A 19290-nucleotide genomic window follows, 5' to 3' on the forward strand; every position below is an offset into this window, starting at 1 on the left:
AAAACTAACACTAAAAACGCTAAACTACCCATTGCCCTGAAAAGGGCATTTGTTGGGCATTGCCCTTAAAAGGGCATTCAGCTCTTTTGCTGCCCACCCTATCTAAATAAAATAAATCCCCCCAAAAACCCCTTAAAAAGCCTAAGTCTAACCCCCAAGTGGCCCTCACCTGTCCTGAAGTCCAGCGGAGAAGGTCCTGTTCCAGGCGGTGAAGTCTTCTTCCAAGCGGCGACCTCTTCTTTCTTCTTCCAGGAACCAGCCGGCGCGGATGGCGGAGTTGAAGACCGGCGACTCTGGAACTGAAGACCGGCGACCGCGGAGCCATGGAGCGTGGAGGATCCCCTTTATACGATCTCTGCCGTACACTGAATAGGAATTCAAGGTATGCGATTAAAAATGGCGTCCCTTGAATTCCTATTGACTGATTTGAGCCTTCAAATTCAAATCAGCCAATCGGATGAGAGCTACTGAAATCCTATTGGCTGTTCAAATCAGCCAATAGGATAAGAGCTACTGAAATCCTATTGGCAGATTTGAACAGCCAATAGGATTTCAGTAGCTCTCATCCAATTGGCTGATTTGAATTTGAAGGCTCAAATCAGCCAATAGGAATTCAAGGGACGCCATTTTTAATCGCTTACCTTGAATTCCTATTCAGTGTACGGCGGAGATTGTATGGAAAGGATCCTCCACGCTCCATGGCTCCGCGGTCGCCGGTCTTCAGTTCCAGAGTCGCCGGCCTTCAGTTCCAGAGTCGCCGGTCTTCAACTCTGCCCTCCGCGCCGGCTGGTTCCTGGAAGAAGAAAGAAGAGGTCGCCGCTTGGAAGAAGACTTCACCGCCTGGAACAGGACCTTCTCCGCTGGACTTCAGGACAGGTGAGGACCACTTGGGGGTTAAACTTAGGCTTTTTTAAGGGTATTTTGGGGGATTTATTTTATTTAGATAGGGTGGGAAGCAAAAGAGCTGAATGCCCTTTTAAGGGCAATGCCCAACAAATGCCCTTTTCAGGGCAATGGGTAGTTTAGCGTTTTTAGTGTTAGTTTTTTTTGGGGGGGGTTGGTGGGGGGGTTTACTGGTAGGAGGGCTGTGTGTATTTTTTGTGCAAAAGAGCTGATTATCTTGGGGCAATGCCCTGCAAAAAGTCCTTTTAAGGGCTACTGGTAGTTTATTAGATTAGGGGGTGTTTTTATTTTGGGGGGGCTTTTTTATTTTTATAGGGATTAGGTGTAATTTATTTAAAATGTTGTAATTTTATTTATTTATTATTTTCTGTTATCTTAGATTTTATTATTTTCTGTAATTCTTGCTTAAAGGGACAGTCTACTCCTGAATTTTGATTAGACTGCCCCTTTAATTTATACTTAGCTTATTTTTATTTTTTAAGTAGTGTTAGTTTTTTTAAAATAGTATTTTGTAAATTAGGGAATTTTAGTTAATTTAGGGGGTGTTAGATTAGGGGGGTTAGGTTAGGTTTATTGCGTTGTAGGCTATGGCGGTTTAGGGGTTAATACTTGATTAGGTTTATTGCGTTGTGGGCTATGGTGGTTGAGGGGTTAATACTTGATTAGGTTTATTTTGATGTGGGCTATGGCAGTTTAGGGGTTAATACTTGATAAGGTTTATTGCGTTGTGGGTTAATGGCGGATTAGGGGTTAATAGTTTTAATAGGTAGTTTGCGATGTTGGGGTTGGCGGATTTAGGGGTTAATAATTGAGTTATTACTTGCGGTGTGGGTTTGATGGCGGATATAGGGGTTAATAGTTTAAATAGGCATATTGCGTTGTGGGGGGTTGTCGGTCTAGGGGTTAATACATTTAATATTAGTAATGAGAGGGGGGTTGCGGATATAGGGGTTTTACGCATCTGGCTTATTTTTGGGAGGCGTGTTAGACTTTTACGGGAGATTTGTTATTTTCTTTACTTTTCTTAGGCGCTGGCAGTTTCTAAAGTGCTGTAAGTCACTGGCGACTCCAGGAATCTGTATTTACGCTTATTTCTGGACATCGCTAGTTTATCAGACTTACGGCACTTTATGAACTGCCGGCGGGGTTTATGTAATACCCTGAGGTGAAATTACGGATGGCGCAGGTTCCCACGCTTGCGCCGAAACCTGCACAGTATATTAGATTGCGCCCCAGGTATTTATATTTCAGTGCTAAATTAAAAAGTAAGTTAAAACGTTTCTTCATTACAACTGATTGTTTAAACTTCATCTAAAATATCGCTAACATTATAGATGTTTATACCAAGAGGAAAGTTTACCATCAATTCATGATTCAGATAGAGCATGTGACTCATAAATAACTCCATGGGAGCGAGCATGTTATCTATATAACACACATGAACTGACAGTGTCTAACTGTGAAAGACTGTCAAAAAGCACTGAGATAAGAGGCAGTTCAACATCTTAGAAATTAGCATATGAGTCTACATAGGTTTAACTTTCTACAAAGAATTCCAAGAGGGCAAAGCAAATTTGATGATAAAAGTAAATTGGAAAGTTGTTTAAAACTGAGTGCCCTATCTGAATCATGAAAGTTTAATTTTGACTAGCCTGTCCCTTTAATGAAGGAAGTGATTTTAAATTGATTGAGCTCTGTCTTAAACAGACATATAAACTTTACAAAAGCTTTGTTACATCACCTATTATACAGCATGACAGTCCACCCTGACCAAATATATTAATAAACTCAATGGCCTGCATTATGAACTCTTAGAAGATCATTGTAGTAGCTTCTGTTATCTAATGACTGACTTAGCAGCTGACATATTTAAAAAATAGGGAAAAGTTCTTGGAAGCATAGGAACCTCGGATCTCTTTTGAGGGCCAGGGAAGCTTAAAGGGTCATTAAACCCAATTTTTTTCTTTCATGATTTAGAAAGAGCATGCCATTTTAAACAACTTTCTAATTTACTTCTATTATCTAATTTGCTTCATTCTCTTGATATTCTTATGAAAAGCATATCTAGATAGGCTCAGTATCTGCTGATTAGTGGCTGCACACAGATGACTTGTGTGATTGGCTCACCCATGTGCATTGCTATTTCCTCAAAAAAGGATATCTAAAGAATGAAACAAATTAGATAATAAAAGTAAATTGGAATATTGTTTATAATTGTATTCTCTGAATCATGAAAGTTTTTTTTTAAAAAAATATGATATATTATGACTTCGCTATACTGTTCCATGGTGTTGACACAAGCATTTGTTTAACTGTTATTGTTATGCCAATATACCTTCCAGGCTTGCTAACTGAAACCATCTTCACTATAGATTTTATATATGCAAATTTTACATTAATGCCTTGTTATATTTGCTGTGTTGTAAACTATTATTAAAATCCATAAACAACTGTAAAACAGAAAAAACAAAAGCACATTGCAAAACTGTTACCAAATGTATCCGATCTCGTTTGGATTATTTCGTTGCCTATATCTACATTTATATTTGATCTTTCTGCTTTATACTCTATCTAACTACGCTTACATTTACTAAACAACTAACATATTTACTAAACAACGATATTATAGCGAAATATACAATAAAAAACATGACAATTTGCGCACAATCGCAATAAACACCAGCTAGGCATGCGTAGTTTCAACCCTATCGACCACCTGTGAAGTGACTATCAGGTGGTTACCGCCCGATACCTCATGGGAAATGTAGTTTTTTCTTTAGTTGCTTCCGGGTTTCGGTTTGTAAACAGTCCAGATCAGGCGGGGGAGTCCCGGGGCAACAGGGCTATGGGAAACTGTTTGTCCTCGCAGGCCGACGACGACCAATCCTTGCTCCACGACTCGGATGGGGTCAGCCTGCCCGGGGAACCCCCGCCGCCCTACCAGGTGCCCGGGGAGGGGAAAATATCTTGGGCCCTGATATTTCTGCTGTTATTTGTATATCTAATGTCTAAAAATATAAATGTTGCCGTTTCATTGTTATAACGAGGTTGTTCTGTAAATGTATACATGTAACTAATTGTAAACACTTGCAGCACTATGTGTGATTCATAAAGGACACGAGAAAGGCATAGGATTAAATGATTGGTGGGATACATACATATTGACGTGTACAGCCTGTGGGGTCGTCTACTTTTTCAGCACAGGGTTTATATGGGGTTGCATATTTTAACCCCTTAAGAACTGGACATGTAAGAGAAAAACTTGCTCAAAGAACCAGAGTATTTAGCATTTTTTGCTATCACTCCATTTAAACAAAAATATATATATATTTTTTGCTTATCAAAACCATTATTTTTTTAGTAGATAAATCCAAGGTATTTATCTAGGCCCAATTATATATTTCATGCCACCGCGTTGCTGCATAATGCAATCATAATAAAAAATGTAACTTTTTCACAAACTTTGGGGTTCTCACTGAAATTTTTTACATACCGTGAATGCTGTCATAACACAAATGGTTGTAAAAGCTTCTATGGGATCCCCTTTGTTTAGAAACATCAGACAGGCATGGCTTTGCCATTGCTTTTTGGTAATTAGAATGCTGTTAATTGCAGCTACGCACCACACTTCTGACATTCCCAGTAGTGAATGGGTTAATCAGGTAGCTTGTAAGGTTAAGTTTAGCTTTAGTGTAGAGAATACCCTCCCAGCTGACACCTCCCACCCCTGATCCCTCTCAAACAGCTTTCTTCCCTCCCTCAACCCCCAGTGTTCACCACCATCTTAGGTACTGGCAGACAGTCTGCCAATGTGATGGGTTTTTTTTTACTTTTTTTTTTTTTCATTTCAACCTTCCTGATTCCTCCCAAACAGCTCTCAAACCCTCCCCTTTAACTAGTGTCTCCCATCTTAGGTACTGGCAGCTGTCTGCCAGTAAGTACCCAGTTTTAAAGTGAATGTCAATTTACAAACTACTCAAGGCTCCTAATACTTATATTACACATGTTGATTCAAACCGTGAACTTTAAAAAAAATAAATAATAATAATAATTTATAATATATTTTAATTACTAACTTCGCTCCGTTTTGAGCCACAACTCCTCCCATAAGGCACTTCCTTGTTTTGCAGAGAGTGACGCATAGAGTGGTCCCACCTACTCTATAAGTATCTCTGATGCGCGCACCCGTGATGCCCTTACTTTGCACATGCGTGAAAAACATTTGTACTTGATCTGCGCATGCGTTTAAAAACTAAATACTTAATGTGCGCAAGCGTGAAAGTAGGATAGACAGGCTGCGCATGCGTTAACATCCGACCTCAAAGCGCTATATAGTATTCAATGAATGTATCCGTTAATTGAATACTATTGTGATAGCGAATGCAGCCGAAAAATATGTATTCATCTAATCACAGTACCCTTAGCAGCACTGTACAATACTAATCACAGTAGCCTTCACTGTATACCGCTGATAGAGCCTGAAATTGAAGGTGTTACAGAGCATGCGCGTCTCGTGGACACGCATCACTTCTGAAGCTGGGGATTAGAAGCTAACGCATGCACAGAATAAGCGCATGACGTTGCCAAAAAGGGGTTGAACGCCACGGGGTAAAAAAACGGATTGGCAATCGCTATTGTCAATTATTTCCAAATAGAGGGACCAAATGGCGGGTGGAGGAATCTCGGCTCCAAAAATGAGGTAAAAAGGTATATATTTGGGATTAGCAAGTACACACAAAAAAAAATATGATGAATTAAGGTCCACCTAAATTGTTGAGAGTGATAATATGGCAATAAGCGACACTGTTGAGTTTACATTCACTTTAATATATTTGTATCTTTTAAAAAATAAAAAAGGATTAAATATTAAAATGTATCTAGTGCAGCAGCCCAACCCCCCTCCTAGTGATCACTTAGTAGGGCCCCCCTCCAATAATTTTTTTTTGTAGTGTAGCGGATCCCTCCCACCATTAAACTCTCTTCTGCAGTGTAGCGGTCCAGCCCACTCCGCCCCCCATCAGCGATAGGCCGCCTACACTACCAATGCACAGCAACCTGATGGAGAGCGGGACACAGAGTGTGTCTCTCTGCATCTGTAAAATCCTGCACTACTATTTGTGCACTGCCCCACTCATGGGGCATGCAGAAATAGTGTGATCTCTGAGCTGCAGCACAAGATGGTGGCAGAAAGAGCCCAGGAAATCAGCACCGTTTAAATGGTATGGCCCTGGTCCTTAAAGGCTAAACAACTGTACCCTGTATGGCGCTGGTCGTTAAAGGGTTAACGACTTGTTCAATTGCATAATGCCTTCCCACTTTAAATGTTTAATGTATTCATTTTCTTTTAAATTGGCATCCCATGGTTGTCAGTAAAGGTGCTTCACTAATCCTTGGCCTCTAGTCCAAAAAATATAGGCAGTAGATATGAGTTAAACTGTTGAAGGCAGCAGAAAAGAATAATACATACATTTGTTTATATATTCAATGCCAAATATTAAAGCTTGAGTTCAGATTTTGTTTCCATTGATAAGTTAAAAAGCATGGAAATACTATACAAAAAAATTGTATTATGAGCTTATTCCGAGGGGTGGTTGACCTTTAAAGGGATATGAAACAGCAAATACATGATAAGATATGAATTATATATTCAAAGCAAATGTTATCCTTAAAATATATATATATTTTTAAGTTATATTGAAGATATAAGTGTAAAGGTTTAGCTTCTCTTCAGTATTTATGTTTTTATAATGTAACTAAAGTTGCCTCTTCTGCTGAGGACAATTAGGAACATAAATCAGGCATTAAGCAAGACTGTGTATAACCTGTTAGATAGTTACTTTAACAATCATTTGTTCCACACAGCTTTGCTTGCACAGTCTTTTATATCTGTCCCTAAATAATAATAATAATATATATATATATATATATATATATATATATATATATATATATATATATATATATATATATATATATATATATATATATAATTCAGATAGGGCACTCTACTTTAAACAGTTTTCCAGTTCACTTCCATTATCAACATGTGCACAATATCTTTATATGTACAGTTTCCGAGGCACCAGCTCCTAATTAGCATATGCAAGAATTCACCGCATATATGTATATGCATTTTGTGATTGGCTGATTGCTTTCACATGATGTAATGGGAAGGAATTGGAACTAACTTTGAAATTTATAAAAAAAAAAAAAAGAACCTACTACACTTTTGAAATTAAAAAATAAGTACTTTTGCATTGTTTTTTATTATACATTTTGTTGTTTGTGCAATTCTACTGTAATTAAAGGTCCTTTTAAGTTCAAACACGGAACCGATTACTTTATAGAAACTCAGTGGAATTTAGAAAACCAACCATTTTTCGAGTTAAATTACAGGAAAAGAAGGCAAAATACATAATGAAAGAATATAAAATACAAAATGAAAGAATATTGTGTGTGTTTTTTTTTTTAAATAAATTCAAGCTTTATTTTCAGTTTTAAAGTCATACAGAGAAATATAACGCATCTTTTTAATAGTCAAGCATCAAGTGCTATATAACCCATAGTAGTAAACAGACTTCAAAGGAACATTTCTATAAATCTAGCATCACCTGTAGAGGGCTGTACTGAACCCCCTGCCAGAAATGCACAGTCCCCAATAATAGCTTGAATTCTTCAATCTTTCTTAATACAATTACATAACATTGGTTTCATATAACAAACATTGTAAAAACCTTCCTGAAGAAACTGGTTAAAAGGAGTGTGAGCAAAAAAAATTAAATAAAACAACATAACAACAGTCGGACCAGTGGTCAGCAACCTTGGCTCTCCTGATGTTTTAGAACTACATTTCCCATGATGTTTAGGCAGCTTAAAGACACTTAAGCATCATGGGAAATGTAGTTCTAAAATATCTGGAGACCCAAGGTTGCTGACCCCTGAACAGTCCGCTTATATAGGGAATTAAGAAACTAATTTGCATATAGCTCAAATTTGTCTGTACGCAAATAATTGTATCTTTTCAACCCATTCACTCATGGAAGGAGTTGTCTGGATCTTCCAGTGACAGGGAATTAAGCTTTTTGCCTCGCTTAGCATAATTAGTCATAGAGAATGGGCTGCCAGATAGAATTTGGATATATAATTTTCATCCTTGATGGTGTCGGATACCATCTGCTTAAACATTTATAATGCATTTCCTGAATTTTTGCTGATGTTGAAATTTTATGAGCTATGCTAAAAGCTTTAAGGCACAATTTAGGATTTACCTCCTCTGCCTATTCCAGGAGACATATGATGGTAAGGTAGTTTTGCTCTGTAACAGTAACACTTTTTACAAAATAGAGATTGTGTAATGTGGTGTCGCATCCATTAAGCACATTTTTTCAAAAGTTGTAGGAGTTATGTTAATGTATGTGTCAGATAGTGTATTAGTTGAGTGTATCTAAACCATGAGGACATCTTTTCATCCCAGTTCCGTAGGTCTTCTTGTGTTATCAATTTACCATTCTCTATTTCACTTGTCAACATCCCTAATTTCAGCTTGTGTTTCATATTACACAAGGTTTCATATTATATGGACTATCAGGATTCTACCCTATAGGTAGATAAGTGTGCAGTGGAGATATGATTACTAGTTCTAATAAGCTTATCCCATTCCATGAAAAACTTTTTAAATAGGTAGGCTGCTATTTCTTTGGAATGTTAACCTGCGGAACCCAGGCCAATGTACCCATGTTCCCTATCCCTAGGATATCACCTTCCACTTAACCCCATGTCTTGTGGGCAGAATTGTGACTCCATTCTACAAGTCTTTGCAATAAAATTACTCAACAATTTTCAGATTTACACGGCACTGCCAGGTCTCCCGAGGTAGATTATACTTTTCCTCACTCTAGGTCTAATTCCCTTCCAGATGTAATCCTCTAAAATTTTCTGTAACTGATCTATATAACATCTATGACTGGGTTCTTCAAACTCTTTTCCTTGAGAGCCAGGGCAATAATACTACAAATTTATAAAGTAATATAAAACAGAATAGCGGCAAATTTTGGCAAAGTGACTAAAAATGTGTGCGTTCAGTCCTGATTGTATTCAAACTTGAAAGTATTGTAAAAAGTTAAAAACACACACACACCTGTGACACAGTAGAAGTGGTATAGGCTCAGTCTGGAGAAGGTATAACATTCTGGGCAAAATATTAATTTCCACAACCCCTATACGGCCTAGCCATGATGAGATTGTTTGTTTGTTTTATTTCTCAAATACAATAGATCATCCATTATTTCATTTTCAGTTGAGTATAAGGGATGACATCTAGTAGGCTTTGGGGTAAGGTAAATCCCCAAATATTTCAATTTCTTCTCAACTACTGTTATAGGACTTATATTCCTAAGGCGTTCTATATAACAGGGTGGTGCAGCATAATTCAATAACTCTGTCTTTAACAGATCGAGACTAAAATTGTAAACCCTTCCATACCTATCAAACTTAGACAATACTTCCGGTAGTGCGACCTGAACATTAGTGAGTGTCAGCAGCACATCATCTGCATACATTGCAAGTTTATGCTCAATGTCCCCACCCCCATTCCTGACATGGTAGAGTTATTTCTAATTTTGTGTGCTAAGACCACCATGGCCAAAACAAATAGAGATGGAGAAAGAAGACAGCTGTGCCTTGTACTGTTTCATTGCAATGTTTTTTTTAACTCCTTCTATTAATTACTGCTCTATTACTGTAGGTTTTGCAGTTGAAAAAGGTATATATGTGTGTAGTATACATGTGTTCTTGTTTACACACACGTATATACTATAGTTTACTAGTCTAGAGAGAGAAAAAATACACTCAATGTTAACCCTTTCGTAACAGGGTTAAATTATTGGATCGCGTCTGCGGGACGTCCCTACATCCTTGGGGGCGCCCTCCAGACCATGATCAAATCCTTAAAGCACAGAAGGCTTCAGGACAGCCGTTAGCTACTATGACGTTCTATTCCGTCATAACGGCTTTAAAACCCAGTGTAATTATGACGGAATAGAACGGCATTAAAAGGTTAAAGATAAGAACAAAAAAAACTTGTTGTTTTTTTAACTTGTCCACTGCAATCTTTTACTCTCCCTGGGATAGTGGACATTAGCAGCCTTGCATATATCTATGTTACACATTCCACAGGATATTGATCAAGCTATTTCCTGTTGTTCAGGCTACAGCATTGCAGAGACCAATATTTGGGACTACAAATCCCACAAACCTATGCTGCCAAAATGCTACTGAACATGTTTGTTTATTGCATGTGTTTTTACTATAAAGGCTGTGACACAATGCAAGCGGTGCGGCGCAAGGCAAAGTAGCTGCTCCGCATCGCTTCTGAAGATCAAATATTTCATCTCTGAGCGCTCAGCTATGCGACCTGACGCAGCAGAGTGCTCAGAGATGAAAAGGCAGGACACACAGTGCGGACAGCCGCATGTACATGCTGTGCGCCGCTCCGCTTGCAGTGTGTCACAGCATTAAGGCAAATTGTTTCCTTATCTCTTAAAGGGGCGCTGTACTATAAAATGTGTTTCCACTTAATGTGTTTCAAATGACTTCTTATACTTGCTGCAGAGTATTTTTATTGGACATAAAATATTAACTAAACAATTGCAGCATGCCTAGGCATTCTACTGACATATTAGTATTCATTCCTAAAAATAATGATTGTTAAATGTTTTTTTTTATTGATTTAAGACATGAAGAACAACTACTCTTGGGCGTATTATAGGTTTAGAAAAAGATACGTTATGTTTATTTGCCTTTGGAAAATTGAAGAATATTTTATCTGCTGTTGATGTGTTTGAATGATTTCCATTCTGGCTATAATATGTACAGTATATTGTTCACACAAGTCTATCCTTTTTTTATTCTTATTATTCAGGAGAGGGAGTCAGTCCCTGTTTACCACCCAACGCCAGGCCAGGCCCGTCTTGCTACACAGCTAACTGAAGAAGAGCAAGTGTGGATTGCACAAAGAATTGGTCTTATTCATCACCTCCCAAAAGGGAGATACGATCCAGGAACTGGATCAGCAGAAAAAAAGCTAAAAGAGTAAGTGAGGAGTAAATATCAATTTGAAACAAAAATATAATAGTATACATTTTTTTTTTGTCCTTACCCTTTTTGTTGGTTATAGGGACATTGTACTGTTGTTTTGTTTTTCTGTTTTAAAGTTTCAGTGATACAGTGTATTATTACTTTTTCCTTTTGAAACCTTAACCTGTACGGAATATATAAATACTGCAGTATTCTCTATAGGAAATCTTTATAAACAAGAGGCAGCAATCAACTTTTAAATAGGGCGTGGGAGAGAGAGAAATGCTACCATTTTAATTCCTCTCTGTAGGATAGGCTATTGTGTGTTTGTATAGAGAGACATTACTAGATCTACGCTTTCTGCAAGCTCAGCCCATTTAAATGGGTATATTCTTAAGGGCAATGGGTTGAGGTTTCAATGAGCAACATAATCTATTTCACATACAGAAATATTTTCTATATATTTAATACACTGAAATGTAATTTTTACACTACAGTGTTCATTCAAATATGGAAACATTTTTCTTTGTTGATAATGAAAACTGTTTAAATTGATTTTGAAACTAAGAGGAAGTGCAGATTTTTATCATCAAACAATGACTGACTGATAATCACAGGTCTTACATCTCTGTTTGAGATAAGCAAAAATATTTTTTAAATGCCGCTTTTAGATACAATAAAGCCAAAATTGACTTTTATGGACTTCGAGTGTATCTGACAAAAACGTCTTCAGATTGGAAAACCAGTAAATACCTTTCTTTAGGGTTTCTTTGAGGAATTGTTTGGAAACCATTAGTTACATTTCAAGATTCCAGACTACGTAGAACATGTTTTGTGTAGCTTACGTAAAGTGTCATGTATTACAAAGAATAGCAACACTGGGGATATAGAATACATCATGCTAATGTATTTAATATTGTGTATATCACATGAATTTAATGGAGTATTCATCACTGCTTAAACAATACTGCATAAACCCACACTTTCTTGTACACCATTCATAAAGTGTGATGAATTATTGTATAAGTTCTAGTATGTTATACAGCAATGAATGTGCATTAAAGGGACATGAAACCACAAATTTTTCTTTTGTGATTTCAGATAGCCTATACCAATTTACTTATATTATCTTCAACAAAGGATACAAAGAGATTTAAGCAAATTTTATAATAAAAGTAAATTGGAAAGTTGCTTAAAATTGTATGCTCTATAATATGCTCTTTGTATCCTTTGTTGAAGGTTCAGCAATGCACTGCTGGGAACTAGCTGATTACATCTGGTGAGCCAATGATAAGAGGCATATATGTGCAGTCATCAATCGGTAGCTATCTCTTAGTAGTGGATTGCTGCTCCTGAGCATACCTAGGTATGCTTTTCATCAATGGATACCAAGAAAGAAAGCAAATTAGATTATATAAGTAAATTAGAAAGTGGTTTAAAATGTTTTGTTCTATCTGAATCACAAAGGAAAAACTTTGTTTTGTGTCCCTTTTTAAGTTCTGATATTTTAATGAGATGATATATATATATATACAGTGGATATAAAAAGTCTACACACCCCTGTTAAAATGTCAGGTTTCTGTGATGTAAAAAAATTAGACAAAGATAAATAATTTCAGTACTTTTTCCACCTTTTAATGTGACCTATAAACTGTACAAGCTTGCATTGTGTGGCTGTTTTAGGGTCTCAGGTATTGGAGAGGACCTTGACGTGGTACCTGAGCTTGTCCCATTTGGCCAGATGCGGTGACTAACCTTTCCATTTTTGCTTTTAAATCTTAGCTGAGAGCTTGTAAGTGAGTGCTGGGTTTTCTCTGTGTGTTGTATTAATTTGTTTTGTAATTTTCCCTATGGTTCTTGCACCCAGATCTGTCTGGGGTTAACTGCTTGTGGCTCTGGGGACAGCACAGCTTCCTGTGAGTGCCAGTGGCACCCAGGGCTGAGCATGTTGCAGGGTCATGGGATGTGTACCCGGTCCGGTATGAGAGTGCAGTTCCCTTCCGTGTTTTGTTTATATATATATATATAATATATATATATATATATATATATATATATATATACAGTGGATATAAAAAGTCTACACACCCCTGTTAAAATGTCAGGTTTCTGTGATGTAAAAAAATTAGACAAAGATAAATAATTTCAGTACTTTTTCCACCTTTTAATGTGACCTATAAACTGTACAACTCAATTGAAAAACAAACTGAAGAAAGAAGAGGGAAATAAACAAAAAAACTAAAATAATATGGTTGCATAAGTGTAACTGGGTATGTAGCTGTGTTCAGAATTAAGCAATCACATTCAAAATCCTGTTAAATAGGAGTCAGTACACACCTGTCATCTTTTAAAGTGCCTCTGATTAACCCCAAATAAAGTTCAGCTGTTCTAGTAGGTCTTTCCTGACATTTTCTTAGTCGCGTCCTACACAAAAGCCATGGTCCGCAGAGAGCTTCCAAAGCATCAGAGTGATCTCATTGTTAAAAGGTATCAGTCAGGAGAAGGGTACAAAAGAATTTCCAAGGCATTAGATATACCATGGAACACAGTGAAGACAGTCATCATCAAGTGGAGAAAATATGGCACAACAATGACATTACCAAGAACTGGATATCCCTCCAAAATTGATGAAAAGCCGAGAAGAAAACTGGTCTGGGAGGCTACCAAGAAGCCTACAGCAACATTAAAAGAGCTGCAGGAATATCTGGCAAGTACTGGCTGTGTGGTACATGTGACAACAATCTCCCGTATTTTTCATATGTTTGGGCTTTGGGGTAGACGGCAAGACGGAAGCCTTTTCTTAAGAAGAAAAACATCCAAGCCCAGCTAAATTTAGCAAAAACGCATCTGAAGTCTCCCAAAAGCATGTGAGAAAAGGTGTAATGGTCTGATGAAACCAAGGTTGAACTTTTTGGCAATAATTCCAAAAGATATGTTTGGAGCAAAAACAATACTGCATATCACCAAAAGAACACCATACCCACAGTGAAGCATGGTGGTGTCAGCATCCTGCTTTGGGGCTGTTTTTCTTCAGCTGGAATTGGGGCCTTATTCAAGGTAGAGGGAATAATGAACAGTTCCAAATACCAGACAATATTGGCACAAAACCTTCAGGCTTCTGCTAGAAAGCTGAACATGAAGAGGAACTTCATCTTTCAGCATAACGACACAAAGCATACATCCAAATCAACAAAGGAATGGCTTCACCAGAAGAAGATTAAAGTTTTGGGATGGCCCAGCCAGAGCCCAGACCTGAATCCAATCGAAAATCTGTTCGGTGATCTGAAGAGGGCTGTGCACAGGAGATTCCCTCGCATTCTGACAGATTTAGAGTATTTTTTGCAAAGAAGAGTGGGCAAATCTTGCCAAGTCAAAATGTGCCATGCTGAAAAACTCATACCCAAAAAGACTGAGTGCTGTAATAAAATCAAAGGGTGCTTCAATAAAGTATTAGTTTAAGGGTGTTCACACTTATGCAACCATATTATTTTAGTTTTTTATTTTTATTTCCCTTTACCTAAAAGATTTCAGTTTGTTTTTCAATTGAGTTGTACAGTTTATAGGTCACATTAAAGGTGGAAAAAGTTCTGAAATTATTTATCTTTGTCTCATGTTTTTACATCACAGAAACCTGACATTTTTACAGGGTTGTGTAGACTTTTTATATCCACTGTATGTGTGTGTGTGTGTGTATGTGTGTGTGTATATATATATATATATATATATATACATATATATACACACACACACTGTGAGCTTTTAATATTCTCTCCAGTTTATCTAACAAATTGTCTGCCTAGATTGAATAAGAGTTAAACTCACATAAAACTTACATTGATACTAAATGCATTTCATGCACCTCCTTCTAACCATGGGTGCAGCCATGATGGAACCTAGGTTACACTGCAGGTATCTGACAGAGTTGCTGCACGTGTGCAAACAGGTCAGCACTGCAATGTAGTGAAATATAGATTTCAACATGGCGGCACCCACGACTAGAGGAACATGGGGAATAACCTCAAAACTATACTTTTAAAATGTATTTGGTGTTTCAAAGTTTGCCAGTTAAAAGAACAGTAAACTCAAAATTAAATTTTGATTTTTCAGTCAGAGCATGCGATTTTAAACAATTTTCCAATCACCTTCTTTTATCTATTTTGCTTTGTTCACTTGTTATTCTTTGTTGAAAAGCATGCCTAGGTGGGCTTAGGAGTAGCAATGCACTATTTTGAGCTAGCTGCTGATTGGTGGCTGCAGATATATATTGCTTGTAATTGCCACACCCAATGTGTTCAGCTAGCTCCAACTAGTGAACTGCTGCTCCCTTCAACTAAGGCTATTAAAACAATGCAGCAAATGTTATAATAAAGCATATTTTGAACAGTTTTCCAATCAAGTCTATCTGAACCATTAGCGTTTCCCTGTTTAAGCTCTTCATTCCACAATACAAGAGTGCTTTTATAAAATTGGGATACTATAATATTTGATACATTGCATTATTAAAGGGACATGACATGGGGCATGCCATTTTAAACAGTTTTCCAATTTGCTTTTGTTATCAATTTTGTTTCTTTCTCTTGGTATCTTTTATTGAAGATGCAGCAATGCACTACCGGAAGCCAGCTGAACATATCAGTAAGCCGATAACAATAGACATATATGTGCACCCATCAATCAGAAGTTAGCTTCCAGCTTCTGAGCCTACCTAGGTATTCTTTTCAGCAAAGGATACCAAGAGAACTAAGACATTTAGATAAGAGAAGTAAATTGGAAAGTTGTTTATAACGGTATGCACAATCTGAATCATAAAATATTTTTTTTGAGTTTCGTGTCCCTTTAATAAATGCATACATGGGTTATTTTTTATTTTTATGCGAGCATGAGAAGTAGATTTTAATGCTTATGTTACCCAGCGGTCATGATCATGTAATTCCAAAGACTTAAAAAATAAAAATAACAGGATAAAATTCATATTCTAGAAGTTAAAGGGACAGTCAAGTAAAAAAAAAAAACTTTCATGATTCAGATAGGGCAATTCATTTTAAACAACTTTCCAATTTACTTTTATCACCAATTTTGCTTTGTTCTCTTGGTATTCTTAGTTGAAAGCTAAACCTAGGAAGTTCATATGCTAATTTCTTAGACCTTGAAGGCCGCCTCTGCATTTGACATTTTTTCACCACTAGAGAGCGCTAGTTCATGTGTTTCATATAGATAACATTGAGCTCATGCACATGAATCTACCAAGGAGTGAGCACTGATTGGCTAAAATGCAAGTCTGTCAAAAAAAAAAACCCTGAAATAAGGGGGCAGTTTGCAGAGGCTTAGATACAAGGTAAGCACAGAGGTAAAACATGTATTATAACTGTTTGTTATGCAGAACTGGGGAATGGTTAATACAGGGATTATCTATCTTTTTAAACAACAAAAATTCTAGTGTTGACTGTCCCTTTAACAGACTTTCACTATTACTTATTTTATGTCTGTTTTAGTGAAAGGATCTAGTATTTGATATCTGTGCAGCACTTAGTATTTCTATCAATCATCTACCTGCTTGGGAGTAAGTACCCTGCCCACACATTTATTTCAGTAAGTACAAACAACACAACCAGCACAAGTGTGTTTAAAATCATTTGCTTCTGTACCAGGAGTTGATAGAAATAGTCTGTGGAGCTTCTGCATAAGAAAAGTAAAAATGTAAAACCATATCCATAGCGTTGTGGGGACTTGAGACACTGTTGATATTGCCGTCCTTTTGAGATTAGATTGGTGTAGGTTATAGCATGAAAGTAATGATTTTTGCTTATGAAGAAAGTGATGCAAAACATTCTGACCCTGGATGCAATTTTAGGCTATATTAGACATCCAATGGTTGCAGATAAAATGTAAAAACTTTCTCAAGTTCTTAATTTTTCTTTTCTTTTTTTTTGTAGGTGTGTTATATGCATGTTGGACTTTGTAAGTGGAGATCATATCCGCTTTCTCCCTTGCATGCATATTTATCATGTTGAGTGTATAGACGACTGGTTAATGAGGTCTTTTACGTGTCCATCTTGCATGGAGCCTGTAGATGCCGCTCTGCTGTCATCGTATGAAACAAATTGACAGAATGTTTAACTGCGCTAGAAGAACCAATTAGTTTTTTGGGGACATGAGGAAAAAACGTAACTTGTGCAAATAAACTTGTCCAATCTAGACATACCTCACCTGGGAGAGGAAAACCATCTGGACCTGTAAACTATATTTATTTGCTTTAAACTGGAGACTTCTTTCTCTTTTTGCGCCTTAAAAGGACAGACCTCTGTCATGACGACAGAGATAAACGCTCTGATTAAAGAACAGCTACATGAAGATTAGTCTTGTTACCAAATGATTTGGAGATGTCTTGGCAGAAGAAACCAATTTCAAATGGATAATGAAATTGCTGTTTGTTCAGGGAAGTAAGAACTGCTGCACTTTGTTATACTTCCAGTTATTCTTCTGAAATACTTGAGATCAAATAGAACCTTTATGGAGCCCTTAATAGTAAAAATGCTGCTTCTAAACAGTTGAGCAGTTTCTGGTACAGGATGCTTTACAGAGGAAAAAACTTCCTCCTATGCAATATGTGATCAAATGATTGTAACTGTGGTAACATGAACAAAGAACCAACATGCCTTGCACCAAATAGAGGAAATGAATCAAGTCTTATACCAAAGACACACTTGACACTCAATTAGTAGCAAATAGTGACTGTGTGCAGTTGGTCTAGTAGGATGTAATATTGGGAGGGGGACTAAAATTGAGACTAGTCTGCAAAATAACAAATTCATGGATCTATAAATCTGTCCGTACAATCCATCACAGCTACAAATAGCTTACATTTATCAATGGAATATTGTCCTCCCATAAGGACAGGGCACTATTATTTCATTATTTCCCTATAAAGTGTATTTAGCACATCTGCCACAAACGTAGCTTATTTCAAAATAAATACTGGTAGTATTAGAAATGCTGCACTTCAGTCAGATGTGAATTAATGTTGATAGCTGAGAAGCATTTTTCAATGAATAACGCAGTAATGTTTACTCAATTTTGTTTTTAATTTCTCTTTCCTATGCACCAAAACAAAATGACCCTTATTAACCAATCAAAACCTTATTCATATGCACATGGTATGAGTAGGGTTGCCAGGTGTCCAGTATTTTAGAAGGCTCTCCAGTAAGTGAGGGGCAGTCAAAGGAGTCAAATCACTTCTGTTTTTTTTGTGTTATCGGCAGCCAAAGAGGTGAAATTATGTATATGCATCTTACTAACCCTTTCACTGCTAAGCCCTTTTTACACCCAGTGCTGAGCCAATATTGAGCTTTTTATGCTACTTACATTTAAACCCTACTGTAAGTCATATTTCAGTAAGTAACCCACACAAACTATATATTGTATTTCTCAGCAGGTGCAGAAGATTTCCAATATACCATTATTATATGTATATTGCATTGCATAGTTGATAGCTGCAGCAAAAACTGTAAAAAAACCCTTATATTTTTGCTTAGATTTTAGTAAATAATTTTGAAAATGTCCAAGTGACCACTGCTGTTAATGTGATCTCCTGACTAAATTGTCATCAATGGTAGCCACATGTAAAATAGGGGCTCATAGAGGCTTTTGGGGGTTATAATATAGATTAGAGAGGCTCAGTTGTCTAGTGCAAAAATAAAAGCACTTTTTTTTCTTGCAAGGTGTTTACTGTTACCACAGTGATCACCAGACTATACAAACAAAATTCATATATATTTTTTAAGAGATGGACTTCTCTAATATAGAATAAACTTTATGAGGGGTCTCAAGACATATCAGATTTTTTTTTATTGTGCATAAAATTTAATACCCCCAAGCAAATCTCATTGTGTGTTTTTTTTTTTAACTTTATTTCCTTCTTAGCTGATGAGAGTCCATAGCTTCATAACGTGGAATATATTCTAGCCCTATCAGGAGGTGGTCAAGAACTCTCACAGAGCTTTAGTCCCTCCCACTTCCTCTCCCGTTTTGTTCTTGGCCTTCGAGGAGAGAGGTTGAAGATTTCAGAGGTGCTCTACTATCAAGAGTTTATAATTTTTCCTATGATTTGTGGGCTCAGGCCTGACTTTAGCCCCCAGTACCCCTAGGCAACTTCACGCCAAGAAGATTTAAGAAGTCTCTGAGTGAAACAGGGATAAGGATTAACTCTGTTATGCGCTTTCCATTACCCTAGTGGGTAATCTAACAGCCATAACTGCCCTCAGGCGTTGCGGTGACCCTGTCCCTTAGCCTCCACCTGAGGGGTTACAGGTATAT

The 19290-nt window shown here is 37.0% G+C and overlaps 1 protein-coding gene across 1 annotated transcript; it reads left to right on the top strand.

Moving 5' to 3' along the window:
* The first annotated feature begins 3671 nt into the window (after positions 1-3671).
* On the top strand, positions 3672-18855 carry LOC128663488 (RING finger protein 11). The gene is made up of 3 exons (XM_053717839.1): positions 3672-3847; positions 10823-10992; positions 16911-18855. The coding sequence occupies exons 1-3, from the start codon at positions 3749-3751 to the stop codon at positions 17080-17082; spliced, it is 441 nt and encodes a 146-aa protein (XP_053573814.1). The 5' UTR covers positions 3672-3748; the 3' UTR covers positions 17083-18855.
* The last annotated feature ends 435 nt before the right edge of the window (positions 18856-19290 follow it).

The sequence above is a fragment of the Bombina bombina genome, chromosome 6 (assembly GCF_027579735.1).
Source record: "Bombina bombina isolate aBomBom1 chromosome 6, aBomBom1.pri, whole genome shotgun sequence".
Lineage (NCBI taxonomy): Eukaryota > Metazoa > Chordata > Amphibia > Anura > Bombinatoridae > Bombina > Bombina bombina.

Excerpts from the sequence above, each read along its gene's own strand:
- LOC128663488 (XM_053717839.1), top strand. The coding sequence starts at position 3,749 with ATGGGAAACTGTTTGTCCTCGCAGGCCGACGACGACCAATCCTTGCTC. Across the intron at positions 3,848-10,822 it reads AACCCCCGCCGCCCTACCAG|GAGAGGGAGTCAGTCCCTGT; the intron begins GTGCCCGGGGAG and ends CTTATTATTCAG. Across the intron at positions 10,993-16,910 it reads GCAGAAAAAAAGCTAAAAGA|GTGTGTTATATGCATGTTGG; the intron begins GTAAGTGAGGAG and ends TTTTTTTTGTAG.